The 15,224-nt window shown below is 38.0% G+C and overlaps 1 protein-coding gene across 1 annotated transcript in view; it reads left to right on the forward strand.

The window, feature by feature from the left end:
* LOC140150130 (uncharacterized) overlaps positions 1–15,224 on the forward strand; it is a 123,843-nt gene that overhangs the window by 37,396 nt on the left and 71,223 nt on the right. Inside the window, exons 40-52 of the mRNA XM_072172135.1 lie at positions 412–519; positions 1,004–1,111; positions 1,300–1,407; positions 2,336–2,443; positions 2,928–3,035; positions 3,902–4,009; positions 4,557–4,691; positions 6,950–7,045; positions 8,557–8,688; positions 9,474–9,702; positions 10,597–10,770; positions 11,179–11,416; positions 12,334–12,482. Coding sequence (XP_072028236.1) covers positions 412–519; positions 1,004–1,111; positions 1,300–1,407; positions 2,336–2,443; positions 2,928–3,035; positions 3,902–4,009; positions 4,557–4,691; positions 6,950–7,045; positions 8,557–8,688; positions 9,474–9,702; positions 10,597–10,770; positions 11,179–11,416; positions 12,334–12,482 — 1,801 coding nt within the window. The remainder of the gene's footprint in view (positions 1–411; positions 520–1,003; positions 1,112–1,299; positions 1,408–2,335; positions 2,444–2,927; positions 3,036–3,901; positions 4,010–4,556; positions 4,692–6,949; positions 7,046–8,556; positions 8,689–9,473; positions 9,703–10,596; positions 10,771–11,178; positions 11,417–12,333; positions 12,483–15,224) is intronic.

Genomic DNA, 15,224 nt, shown 5'->3' on the forward strand with positions numbered 1-15,224 from the left:
GAGCAGACTCATACAACAGATATACCAGATATGTTCATACTGATAGGGGCCGATGAATTGCAGTATATATTGGAGGTAAGATCTGGGTTTCTTGTGTTGTGTGTCATAGGAGTAGATTGATAAGAAACCAAGCTGTGACATAATAGTAGAGCAGACTCATACAACAGATATACCAGATATGTTCATACTGATAGGGGCCGATGAATTGCAGTATATATTGGAGGTAAGGTCTGGGTTTCTTGTGTTGTGTGTCATAGGAGTAGATTGATAAGAAACCAAGCAGGGACATAATAGTAGAACAGACTCATACAACAGATATACCAGATATGTTCATACTGATAGGGGCTGATGAATTACAGTATATATTGGAGGTAAGATCTGGGTTTCTTGTGTTGTGTGTCATAGGAGTAGATTGATAAGAAACCAAGCCGAGACATAATAGTAGAGCAGACTCATACAACAGATATATCAGATATGTTCATACTGATAGGGGCTGATGAATTACAGTATATATTGGAGGTAAGATCTGGGTTTCTTGTGTTGTGTGTCATAGGAGTAGATTGATAAGAAACCAAGCCGAGACATAATAGTAGAGCAGACTCATACAACAGATATACCAGATATGTTCATACTGATAGGGGCTGATGAATTGCAGTATATATTAGAGGTAAGGTCTGGGTTTCTTGTGTTGTGTGTCATAGGAGTAGATTGATAAGAAACCAAGCCGAGACATAATAGTAGAGCAGACTCATACAACAGATATACCAGATATGTTTATACTGATAGGGGCCGATGAATTACAGTATATATTAGAGGTAAGGTCTGGGTTTCTTGTGTTGTGTGTCATAGGAGTAGATTGATAAGAAACCAAGCCGTGACATAATAGTAGAGCAGACTCATACAACAGATATACCAGATATGTTTATACTGATAGGGGCTGATGAATTGCAGTATATATTAGAGGTAAGGTCTGGGTTTCTTGTGTTGTGTGTCATAGGAGTAGATTGATAAGAAACCAAGCTGTGACATAATAGTAGAGCAGACTCATACAACAGATATACCAGATATGTTCATACTGATAGGGGCTGATGAATTACAGTATATATTAGAGGTAAGGTCTGGGTTTCTTGTGTTGTGTGTCATAGGAGTAGATTGATAAGAAACCAAGCAGGGACATAATAGTAGAACAGACTCATACAACAGATATACCAGATATGTTCATACTGATAGGGGCCGATGAATTGCAGTATATATTGGAGGTAAGATCTGGGTTTCTTGTGTTGTGTGTCATAGGAGTAGATTGATAAGAAGCCAAGCCGTGACATAATAGTAGAGCAGACTCATACAACAGATATACCAGATATGTTCATACTGATAGGGGCTGATGAATTGCAGTATATATTGGAGGTAAGGTCTGGGTTTCTTGTGTTGTGTGTCATAGGAGTAGATTGATAAGAAACCAAGCTGTGACATAATAGTAGAGCAGACTAATACAACAGATATATCAGATATGTTCATACTGATAGGGGCTGATGAATTGCAGTATATATTAGAGGTAAGGTCTGGGTTTCTTGTGTTGTGTGTCATAGGAGTAGATTGATAAGAAACCAAGCCGTGACATAATAGTAGAGCAGACTCATACAACAGATATACCAGATATGTTTATACTGATAGGGGCCGATGAATTACAGTATATATTAGAGGTAAGGTCTGGGTTTCTTGTGTTGTGTGTCATAGGAGTAGATTGATAAGAAACCAAGCCGTGACATAATAGTAGAGCAGACTCATACAACAGATATATCAGATATGTTCATACTGATAGGGGCCGATGAATTGCAGTATATATTAGAGGTAAGGTCTGGGTTTCTTGTGTTGTGTGTCATAGGAGTAGATTGATAAGAAACCAAGCCATGACATAATAGTAGAACAGACTCATACAACAGATATATCAGATATGTTCATACTGATAGGGGCCGATGAATTGCAGTATATATTAGAGGTAAGGTCTGGGTTTCTTGTGTTGTGTGTCATAGGAGTAGATTGATAAGAAACCAAGCCATGACATAATAGTAGAGCAGACTCATACAACAGATATACCAGATATGTTCATACTGATAGGGGCCGATGAATTGCAGTATATATTAGAGGTAAGGTCTGGGTTTCTTGTGTTGTGTGTCATAGGAGTAGATTGATAAGAAACCAAGCCGTGACATAATAGTAGAGCAGACTCATACAACAGATATATCAGATATGTTCATACTGATAGGGGCCGATGAATTGCAGTATATATTGGAGGTAAGGTCTGGGTTTCTTGTGTTGTGTGTCATAGGAGTAGATTGATAAGAAACCAAGCTGTGACATAATAGTAGAGCAGACTCATACAACAGATATACCAGATATGTTCATACTGATAGGGGCTGATGAATTACAGTATATATTAGAGGTAAGGTCTGGGTTTCTTGTGTTGTGTGTCATAGGAGTAGATTGATAAGAAACCAAGCCGTGACATAATAGTAGAACAGACTCATACAACAGATATATCAGATATGTTCATACTGATAGGGGCCGATGAATTACAGTATATATTAGAGGTAAGGTCTGGGTTTCTTGTGTTGTGTGTCATAGGAGTAGATTGATAAGAAACCAAGCCATGACATAATAGTAGAACAGACTCATACAACAGATATACCAGATATGTTCATACTGATAGGGGCCGATGAATTACAGTATATATTAGAGGTAAGGTCTGGGTTTCTTGTGTTGTGTGTCATAGGAGTAGATTGATAAGAAGCCAAGCCGAGACATAATAGTAGAGCAGACTCATACAACAGATATACCAGATATGTTCATACTGATAGGGGCCGATGAATTGCAGTATATATTGGAGGTAAGGTCTGGGTTTCTTGTGTTGTGTGTCATAGGAGTAGATTGATAAGAAACCAAGCAGGGACATAATAGTAGAGCAGACTCATACAACAGATATACCAGATATGTTCATACTGATAGGGACTGATGAATTGCAGTATATATTAGAGGTAAGGTCTGGGTTTCTTTAGACTGGCCCCAGTCTCGGTTCAGTTCCATCTCTGGATAATGTAACAATAAATATTTACATAATACCCTATTCCTGTAACCCCCCCCCCCTTAGTTTTCTCAATGCCAAAAACCCATTCCTCTTCATCCACAAATCGACGCCACTGATTACACACACAGTCAGTGCAGCAATATAGAAACATACTCGTATTATTAGTCATGTTAGTGAACGCGAAAGTACATTGAGCGCTGAATCCTCGACTGGTCCAATCTGTTTCAGATCTCACTTCCAAATATTCGTTCAACAAAGCCCGGTGATTCTGATGTCAATTACGAAAGCCCGCCCCAGTTTCAATTCAAATATGGTAGCACAAAGCTATGCCGGGATGTGACGCCTTAAGATCGGATGGGACACTTGTCAACAACTGAGAGGTATTGAGCTCAAGTGGCACTCGCCTGATAGCCCCATGGTACGCGCAATAACAAAAGGCAACCACTCTGTCCATATTGCGTATATTATCGCGTGCGGTTTGCAAATGTTTGCACATTATTTAGCTAGGAAGCCTTTTCAAATATCCCCGCTGCCAAGCTGCGTTGATTGGTCGGATACAATATTGTTGTTTTAGTCGCCACACAAACGTTAATGTGGTGAAAACATGGACGCGGGTATATAGAAAGATTGCGTGACTCCAAATCCGTAAAAGTGAACTCCCAGCATTTTGTGGGAACTGGAAGTGAAATTGCTTACAGACTGGGAGGGTCCATGTATTGGGTTGATTTTTAATGCTATGTAATCTACATTACCAGTCGTTCTCCATGGACCCGAGGGAGGGTCTAGGGTTTCTTGTGTTGTGTGTCATAGGTGTAGATTGATAAGAAGCCAAGCCGTGACATAATAGTAGAACAGACTCATACAACAGATATACCAGATATGTTTATACTGATAGGGGCCGATGAATTGCAGTATATATTAGAGGTAAGATCTGGGTTTCTTGTGTTGTGTGTCATAGGTGTAGATTGATAAGAAACCAAGCCAAGACATAATAGTAGAACAGACTCATACAACAGATATACCAGATATGTTTATACTGATAGGGGCCGATGTAGCTGCAACATAAAGACTTATTGATGACTTATTTTAATATCTCACCAATAGTGACTCTCTCTGAATCACACTGCAGTATTTTTTACTCTTAGGATAAAGTATGTTAGTATATCCACATCTGGCTGATTTGAAACCTGAAGCTGAAGAAGAATCATATAAATTGATGACTTTACCAATCTTATTATTTTATTTTATCAGTGGTGATTCTCTCTTAATCACAAGTGTATTTTTCCCTTCCCTTTTATTAGGATAACCTAGTGATGCTACAAAGTATGTTGGTATCTCCAAATTGGGCAGAACTGAAGCTGAAATATGGTGTGCAAATTGAAACTAATTAATGATTTCCCCACTCCTTTTCTACTATCTCACAAATGTTAACTCTCTGTTAATCACACTATTTTATGTTTATGACTTTCAGGATAACCTAGTGGCATTACAAAGTATGTTGGTATCCCCACATCTGGCTGATCTGAGAACTGAAGCTGAAGTATGGTGTGCAACATTGAGACAAATTGAAGACATGATAGATGTATGGATGCACTGTCAAACCAAGGTAATATATGGGCTATTCTAGTTGAAATCCTTACACCCCATATGGAACAAATGACCATAGTTGCCCACACAGGGGGTGTAGATTTCAAACAGTCACCCATTTAGGTAACCCCACATTCCTTGTTTGGAAGATAAAGACATGCCTTCCATAGGGGGTATATGTATTTGAACTGGTTTAGCATATTGTCGGAGAAAAAGGAAGTGGTGTATCAAGCATGCCCAGTAGGCTATTAAGTTGTCATGTCTTTTGTATAGAGACAAATAAGATATGTCAATTTTGGAAAAAGAAATGATAGTGGTGTTCACTGGGGTGTCTTTGATGGCCTGTGGTCTCGATAAAATCATGCACAATCAGCCAATTTTGGACACATTTCAACCAGTCATCCCCATGTATGGGATTTATCCCAGGGATTTGTTTCTGGGCATGCCTGTTTAATATAACCTTAAGTGTTATTTGTTATAATAAGGAAGAGAACTGGGGATCTTTTCTAATTTCATTGCTTCATAAGTTGTTGTTCCAAAGTGAAAAGAATATTCAGAATTTGAGAAAATTACAAAAATATATAATTACTAGATTTCGCGGTTCTCGGGTTGGGTGGTTCTTGTGACTATCTCTAATTACCCAACACCGTGAACACCTGTTACCCATATAGGCCTACTTGCCCTGACCTTTTAAACTACTAATAGCGTGTTTCTATTGAGCATCCTGAATTTTTCCAGTGAAATTGTTAACCGGGTAATAGTGGAGAATGATAGGCTAATGATGGCTAATGGGCAATTTCTATTAGGGACTGTTATCCGGAAAATGCAAGCAGCCGTGGCCCGATCGTCACACTTCGTGACTTTGCCGGAGAAAGGTCATATCTCAGGTCATTGCAAGTCTTGTATGGTTGATGATGGCGATCGTAACTTGTTCACTTTTATTGGGAATTTTAACATGTTAATTCTACCTTCAAATGAATCTTGGAAGATAAATCCGTCCATGCTACACAGAAAAGATTAGCTTAGCCTACAAATTACAAAACATGTTGTATTGAAAGACTATTGAAGTTGTATGCCGGGCTTTACTATCGGCCTAAACACATACTCTACACCGCGCTGCAATCACTGAACATGCTGAAACCTTCTCTGGCCCTTTTCTGATTTCTGATTTCTGATTTATTAATAATCTATACCTTAATTTATGCCTCTAAACAATGTTTAAAATATTTTTTACTCTAAACGAAAGCTGTACGTCGTATTCGTCTGCTCAGCTCCAAACACACTTGAAATGGTAAACAAAACAGAACACACGTTGCGATCACGTGACCGTGTCAATTTCCAGTTTCTCTCCTGTAAGCGCAGTCTGTCGGAACGATGTCAGTTTACATTGGCATTATCCTAAATTCCCCGGAAAACTCTCGCCGCTATTATCCGGAGAATAGCGGAGAAGGTCAGTTTCTATTGGGCACAGTAAATCTCATATCTGGTTTTTTTCCGGATAATGGCCCCAATAGAAACACGCTATAATAGGCCTCTGCACGTGTGCCGTTTTGGAATCCGATGAGATGCACCTGCACGATTAACCACACTGTAATGCTTTCCGATGCTACGACTCGCGCCTGCCGGTATACTCCACGCGACTACGCGATAGCGCGCCAAGCACGCTGTTAGCGAAAACCACGCCAAGCACGCCGATAGGGCGCGGACAGTGGGACGGACGGACGGACACGCCATGATTAGTATTATGATGTTTTAACCTGAAGTTCTTGTGGGTAGCATAACAAAATATATGTTCATCTTAATATAATTAGCAAAATGTTGTTGATGCGGGAAATATACACAAGAAGAAATATTGGATTACTCAGAGAAACAAAAATTATATTTGGTTGAAATCGATCAAGAATTAACTGCAAAAAAATGTGAAAAAAAAACCTGTTTTGGCGGTTTTTAAGAGCTATGGTTGCCTACAAATCGGCCGTAGCTAACGCTGCATGCGTAACGTACACCATAGTACACCAGAAACATCCCTAAATGTTTGGTCGTGGCACCAGGGACAGCCATCTAAACACATATAAGTAACAACTGCTCCCATAAAGTGCAAACTTTATTACATCTAAGCTGCTACACTCATATTATTGTCAATCAAACTTTGCATCATTCATCAATGAGACATCACCTTGGCTTTGGGCAATTGTAGTAACAATACAAATATGCTTGCAACATAGCAGTACGTGTTACATAACTTTTTTTTCCTTTGTGTGTATTTGATGAATACAGTGGCAGTACTTGGGTGATGTGTTTAGGGATGCTGAGGTGAGAGGAAAATTTCCCAATCTTGCAGCCAGATATGCTACTGTGGACCTTCAATATCAGGTATGTGTAGGTGAAACTTAATTCTACAGAAACAAATGGTTGATGCATTTAAGAAAGTTACCAAACTGTACTAGTACCAGTAAACATCTCCATTTCACTTTTCATTGTTACAAATCTATGACAGTGGGTTATTCCAGCTGAAATCCAAATGCCTTTTATGGAATACATGACCTTAAGGATACGGTAAACGATTTACCGACAAGTTACTCATTTTGGAATGCGATCATGAATTTTGAAGAAAAAAAGTTTCCACAGGCTTCGATGGGACTCGAACCAACGATTCTAAGTATCATTGATTATCAGTCTCGGTCTTTACCGCTTGGCCACGGAGGCAGATCATCAGAGGAGTGTAATAATAAAAGATAAATCTCATAATGCTATCTTTAGCCTTTTGTTTACATAAAAATTACGCATTTCGTAAAGATAGATTGGCCGTTTTATGCATAAATAGCACGAACGTTTGGAAAAGGCTTCAAACAAATGATAAAGACACTGATGTGATGATGAAATTGCATAAGTCGGGGAATATCTGCGTCGCAATGTTTTGTTTTGATTTTAGGAATTTGACCTTAAAATTTACGACGTTAAGATATTATCATTCGAAATCAACAAAAAATATTTCAGCAGTATATGACCACATTCTTTCTCTAGAGTGTTTTGAATATGTATATGAAATAGCTTCAACAATGGTTCGCTGCATAATGGTAAAAACAGCTTTGACCTGAAAAAGGGCGAGAGGTGCCATATTTACGGATTCAGGCTAAATTCAAAATTGGAATAAAATGTTTGGTTTTTGATCGTTTACAAAGATTCATTTTTGTCAAAAGAAATTGTGTCTGGCGTGAATTACACTACAATTTTTATTCCTAGGGCTCTTTGATTTCTTCAGATATTTTTTTATAATGATAGAGTGAATCCCCTGGCCCTCTATAATTACGCACAAAAGATCGCCTCCCCTTAATCTTCTACACAGGGAGTGTAAATTTCAAATGGGGTTACCTGAATGATTGACTCCATGTGAAATCTCTACAATCCATATGTGGGAGATAAGGTCATGTCTTCCATAGGGGATGTATAGATTTCAACTGGAATAGTTCCATGTATGCATTATCTAGCTTTGTCATTGTTGTTGCAGTTATTATTATTGTTGTTATCGGTGCACATGACATAGCATTAAAGGAGCACAGAGGCACATCCACCCCCACATCGTAGTGAAAATTCCATGGAAAATTGCCGAAAAAAGTTTTGGTGCCCTGGCAATGCACTCTGTGTCCCCAATCTGACGACTCACGCTATGCTTGTTGTTTTTATTATTATTATTGCTATTCAGTTTTTCATTCTTGAATTGCCGAAAAAAGTTTTGGTGCTCTGGCAATAAGGCTTTTGTGCCCCCAATCTGATGACTCATGCTATGCTTGTTATTGTTGTTGTTATTGGTATCCAGACATGTTTTTCATTCTTGTGTGTCATGAATCTGATGCATTTATTTTGTTGTATATACTGCTATACAGGATATCATGAAAGCTGTTGCCACTGACCCCAAGGTGTTGTCCATACTCAGCAAACGTAAAGGACAGAAGGGATGGAGAGAACTACAGGGAGATATACTCAGAGATAATATTGTGCAACTTATTAAGCAGCAGGTGGGTGTGGGGTGTGTAGGGGTGTGTTTGTAGTGTAGGGGTGAGTGGGTAACTCTCTACCCCCAAATAAGGATGCACGATGAAACCATCCAACTGCAGATGCGCCAGGAAGTGTGGATGGTTTATGTCTTCAGAATAACTGTAACAATGTGTAGCAAATTGGACAAAATTGCATTTAAAATACATGTTCAGCCTTAGACAGGGTATATAAGACTCACATGAAATAAAATCATAAAATAGAACAAACTGAGATCAGTATTATTTATAATTGCACATTATAAAATTATTAACATTGGTTTCATTTTTATTTTAAATTTTTACAAGAATGTTCTATAATTCCACTTTACATAGTCTGTCCTTGGAAACCGTTACATGTGTGTGTACATGTTCATTTGTACGCGTGAGCATTATATCCAGCTATGTTATAACCATTTTTCAGAATGATTTTGATGAAGTATATTGATTATGATTTTGCAATCAAATTTATGTTAATAAGGCCAAAAAGAGATTTGTCTCATGTCCCATGAGAGTTTGAAATCTAATGCGGTATGCGTTTTTAAATTTTATATTTTATCAATAAATCTGGTGTTCAGGGTGTTACCCAGAGGAAAACTCACCGGTTTTGGCCCATTATGTTTTGCCAATGTCAATTTTTTGAAAATAAAATAAAAATTCTTTTCGCCATCAGAAATCTAATGCAAGTGGGGGACATGAGACAAACCTTTTTTTTTGCCTAATAAAATTAAAATATTGAGTGACAATGATGCATGTTTTTCTCATTACAGGAGGAGATTCTTCAAACCCTGGAATCTGTTCTCAACCAGACTCGTACCGCCTTCCCTCGGTTCTTCTTCCTAAGCAATGATGAAGTGATAGACATACTGTGTATGACACGGGATAAGAGAAGATGGCTGCCTGCTGTTAGGAAAGTCTTCTCTGGGATTGAGGATTTGATATTTGACCTGCCACCAAACAAGGACGACATCAAGACGTCATTTGATATTAATCTGAATGGTGAGATTCCCAGATTAACCACAGATGACTAGAATGGGCTGTTCCACATTTGAAATCCATACACCCTATGGAAGACATGACCTTAATCTTCCACACAGGGAATGTGAATTTCAAACGGGGTTACCTGAATGAGTGATTCTATTTGGAATCTACACCCCTTGTGTTGCAGCTTAAGGTCGTCTACCATAGGGGTGTATGGATTTCAACTAGAATAGCCCAGTACAGTTCCTTTGTAATATACTGACTGTAGAGAGGTAACACCACATTTCTTTCTAGGCGCTTTACTGATAGTAAAGGGACAGCTTATAAAATCGCAACAATATCGATGTGGAGGAAAAAACACTGATTGTTATTCTAAACTATAGCCTAACCCTAATCCTAAAATGTTATCCTAATTCTGATCTGATTTGGCTACAGCAGTTATTTGAAAGTTTTGCTCCTGTTTTGAAGGAAAACAACACAAATTACTCAAAAGATAGGACTATTGTTGCTGATAGGTTGTCAGGGGTCCATTTCACTAAACTTTACGAAGCTTAGTAAGTCTCAAAATCATTTGTAGTTTACGACGAGTTGTGAGTTCCATTTCACTAACCATACTTACGAATGGTACCCTTCGTAAGTAATAGGAATTTACTACAGGGACCCTTTGTCTAGTATTGGGTAATTCAAAACTTTGCAAATGGTTACTTGAGTTACGGAGGGTTAAAAATTTAATAAAACGGACCCCAGATTTAATAAATAAATAAGAATTAATGAAGAAAGATGATGACATTACATACTGACATGATGACATCTAAATTAGAATATTTTGTGCTGGATTGCATTGAATTTGATAATATATTTAAGATTGGAGTGACATTAAAAATTGTACTTTTCCTTCTTTCTTTTTTTTAGCTGTTAAGCTTCAAGTTGTAGCAGTTGAAGGCATACTTGGTGAACAGGTGACTCTCATGTCACCTTTGACCCCAAACTTCAGCCCCATAAACTGGTTCAGTGGGTTAGAGAGGAATGTGAAGACTGCTGTAGGGTCGCTGCTGCAAGCTTGTCTGGAAACAAGGTTAAGAGAAGGTAGGTAAAAGCTCTGTGAGGAGGATAGGGCCATCATAATTAAACAGTGGCATGTGCAAAGGGAGTCACAGCCCATATTCATTGTCTGTCTATTAGCGGAATCACATCAAGTGTGGAGGGAGAAAATTTGGGCTTTTATGGCATACAATTTGGCATCAGTAAGAGAGTTGAGACCTCGGTCCCCAACTGACAAAAGTTGTTGAAATGTCACCTAAACATTGTAACCAACAGATGGACACCTTTAGCATGTTTGTAATAGTCTACATGTCATATCGCGTTCGACTATGGTGCGAGAGGCTACGGATTCAAAATTATATAATGAAAATCAATTTTTTTTTTTTTTGACAAACAATACCTCATCTTCCCTTAACTGACACTTCTCTATATTTGTCATATTTGCTTTTATAGGGCTCAAGGCACCAGAGAAAATCCTAGAAGAATTGACTGTATTGGATCGTAACACCCCAGAACCAATAGCAAACAGCAAAGAACAAAAGAAACTGAAGTCAGCTGTGAAGAGAAGCTTCCGTCATTGGCTGCTTCGGTTCCCTGTTCAGTGCGTTATTGCAGTAGAGGCTGTGTTATGGGAGAGAGAGATACTAGCTGTGTTGAGACATGGAGACAAAGAAGCATTAAGAACCCTCAGGTAGATTTGTGTGATTATCCTTACTGATAATTTTAATCATTCTTTGTATAGTGTAAAACAATAGCGTTGAGTGATTTCACTTACATCTTGTTATAGAAATGAAATGTTGTATTATTGGAACTTTCATCCCCAACTTGATTCACCTAATGGCGCATATGGGCTCCTTGATATAAGTTATATCTGAAATTTTAGGCACAAACTAAATGTGTCCTCCCGTAAAAATCCCACCAGCAAATACTGGCACAGACCCTTGTTGGGATTTTCAAAGGAAGGGACCTTCTAGTTGTTTGTGAAATTTGCCTAAGGCAAAGGAGCGCCTGTGTGCGCCATTAGGCGTATCTTTACGGTACTTTCAGAAAATAATTATGGTAACCTTTTCATTATTTATTATTTTCCAAAGTTTATTATCAGACAAAATGAGGAATTAAATGCAGTTTTCAATCACAAGCTTATGTATTAAAGAATTACAAGATTTACGTAGACACGCTCCAGTGGATGTGGTTTATGAAGCACAATTAGATTGTGTTCCGAGTTCCGAGGGGGGTCAACAGAAAACACAGAATCAAGATAAATCAATGATGAACTTTGTGTCAATCTTGTAAAATAGATTTTATGCAATTATTCTGAGTATTTCAAAACTATGCATACATTTTGCAAGACTCTGTATTGATTGCTTAATTGTGTAAATGATTACTGCAAAAAGATGACAACATTTACTTTGACAATTTCAAATGGATGCATACAGCATGATGAATGCCTGCATTACTCAACCATGACACCGCACCCACAAAAAAGCACACTCTGTTAATTCATTTGAAGTTCTCACTGTAATGCCTGGAATAAAATCATCCCAACATATTATTTTAGAAAATCATTTCATAAATGAATAGTGCAGTTTTCATCTGAATTGTTTACAGAGATCAGCATCAAGTCAGACTGGACCAATACACAACCATTTTGAGAGACAATTGTGGGAGTTATTTGGAGTCGGAGAGTCGTGGACGACTTCAAATCTTACTGTCTGGATTACTGGCTCAGTATCTACACCAAAGAGATATCACTGATGGTAAGTAATGTCCATGTGTGTGTGTGTGTGTGGGGGGGGGGGGGTATGTAATAACCTGCAAACGTGGACCTATATTACGTGGACCTACACAGTGAGACTGTGGACACCTGTAACTGTGGACATTCACGGTTGCTGGCTACAACCAGGACAACACAAGTAATGTAATTATGCACTTAAAATGGTCTACCTTTTGGGGGTTCAGGACGGGTCGCGGTTGGATAGGAAGATTTCGGGTGTGTATGGGGTATGTCCACGATGCATCGATTGAAATCAGGTATGTGTGTCCTTGGTTAGAGAGGATTAAATTATATGCAGAATGAGGTCCTCGTTTGCAAGTATTTACAAACAGTGGGGTGTGTTTGTGACAAGTGGTAAACAAGTAAACACACAAGAGTACAACAGTGGATGCACAGGAACTGTGGACGTCCATGGTTCCTAGATGATGTTTTTAGATGTAAAACACCATAATGTAGGGTGAGTTCACACTTGCATAATAGAAACATAACCACATCCAAAACTGTGTGTCCATGGTTGGATAGCAAAACCTCTTATTGTGTGTATCCCATCCTTGTTTGTTGGGTGATTTTGTGTGTGTGTGGGGGGTGTCCTTTTGGAAACACTGTCAGTTGGGGACACACAAATGAGAACTGTGGAACCGATAGTACATGTCGTCATCTGCATCGCATACTGTATCTCAAAAGGCTGCCTTGTGTGATTTTTATTGTCATTTTTGTATTTCATATTGTTATTTCATATCTCAGCATGCTTCTTTTACTTAATGGACGTGATATTTTAATAATATTGTGATATTAAATTAATAAAGTTAATTTTACATTGTATCTCAACAAATAGATGACAATAAAAAAAAAAAAAATCACACAAGGCAGCATTTTGAGATACAACAGTATGTGATGCAGATGAAGATGAGACAATAGGGCCTGGTCAGATCAGGGGCAATCTTCATTGGGCTATTCCAGTTGAACTCCAAACACCTATAGAAGACATGACCTTAAATATCCTGCACAGGGGTGTAGATTTCATATTGAGTCTCCCATTCAGGTAACCCCCATGTCTTCCATACGGGTGTATGGATTTAAACTGGCGTATCCCATTGACTACATTAAAAAGCAACACATAAAATTAATATTTCAACTATTGATTCAGCATTTCCAACAGTCGTTTTGTATTTAACATAATAGATTAGTGTTAAGTTTTGAATGAATTCTTTGATATCAAACTCAAAAATTCTCTACTCTGTGCATTATTTAAGAATGCTAGCACTGCACCTTCGGCTTTTCCCATCTGTATCAAATGATGAGGGAAATTGCAAACATAGCCATCATAGTCATATTAATCATTATCATCATAGACATAATAGCCATAGTATCAAAGTCATAATTATTAGCCATCATCACCATAGACATTAAAAGTCATCATCATAGATGATAGTCATCATCATCAAAGTTATTGTTAGTCATCATTATCACAATTGCAAACATAGCCATCATAGTCATGTTAATCATTATTTATCATCATAGACATAATAGCCATAGTATCAAAGTCATTGTTAGCCATCATCACTAAGTTGTGTGCAGATACCAGTGGACGCAATATACATGTACGGGGAAAAAATGAAAAAGAAAAGAAAAGGAGAACAAAAAAAAAGTTATGGATGAGGTAATACGGGTACTGGGCCGGGTTATGGTTTAGGGTACGGGATGGGATTAAGGCATTACAACGACTACGAGAACAGAATGATCAAATAAATAACATGGAAACAGGAAATCACAAGCTAAGCAGAAAATATTAAAAAAATGGGAACAAAATAAAAGAAAAAAAGAAGCAAAAAGGGAAATGTAAGAAATAATGGGAATGGGGTACAATAAATAAATAAATAAATAAATAAATAAATAACATGGAAACAGGAAATACAAAAATTGGGAACAAATTATGCAGAAGAAAAAAGAACTAGACTTAGCTGTGGTCTAAGACCACGAACACAGCCGTGTTATGACCCTTTAATCACCTTTGACCCCAAAATATATGAAAACCCCATAGACATTGGCTAATGTCAATGCACGTGTCCATGTGGCATCACTTTGCTATGCTTTTTGTGGCAGAAGGGCATTTTGAAGGTATATCGTTTTATACGGAAGTGACCCCTTACTGACCTTTGACCCCAAATGTGTGTACACCATATAGACACTGTGTTATAACAATGCATGTGTGCAAGTGGCGTCACTGTCCTCACGTAATTTGTGGAAGAAGAAGCATTTTAAAGGTATTTCGTTTTATACCGGAAGTGACCCCTTAATGAGCTTTGACCCCAAATAAAATAATACTACATATAAACTGGGTAACCACAATTCATGTGTGAACATACGGTTACTGTCCTATGTTTTTCTTAGCAAATAAAATTTTTTGAAGGTTTTACATTTTATACCGGAAGTGACCCCTTAATGACCTTTGACCCCAAATCTGTGTACACCCCATAGACACTGGGTAATGACAATGCATGTGTGCAAGTGGCGCCACTGTCCTACAGAATCTGTGGAAGAAGATGCATTTTAAAGGTATTTTGTTTTATACCGAAGTGACCCCTTAATGAGCTTTGACCCCAAATAAAAAAATACCACATATACATTGGGTGACTGCAGATCATATGTGAACATACCGTTACTGTGCTATGTTTTACTTAGCTAATAAAAATTTTTGAAGGTTTTTCGTTTTATACGAAGTGAC

Source organism: Amphiura filiformis, chromosome 4, assembly GCF_039555335.1.
Source record: "Amphiura filiformis chromosome 4, Afil_fr2py, whole genome shotgun sequence".
Classification (NCBI taxonomy): domain Eukaryota; kingdom Metazoa; phylum Echinodermata; class Ophiuroidea; order Amphilepidida; family Amphiuridae; genus Amphiura; species Amphiura filiformis.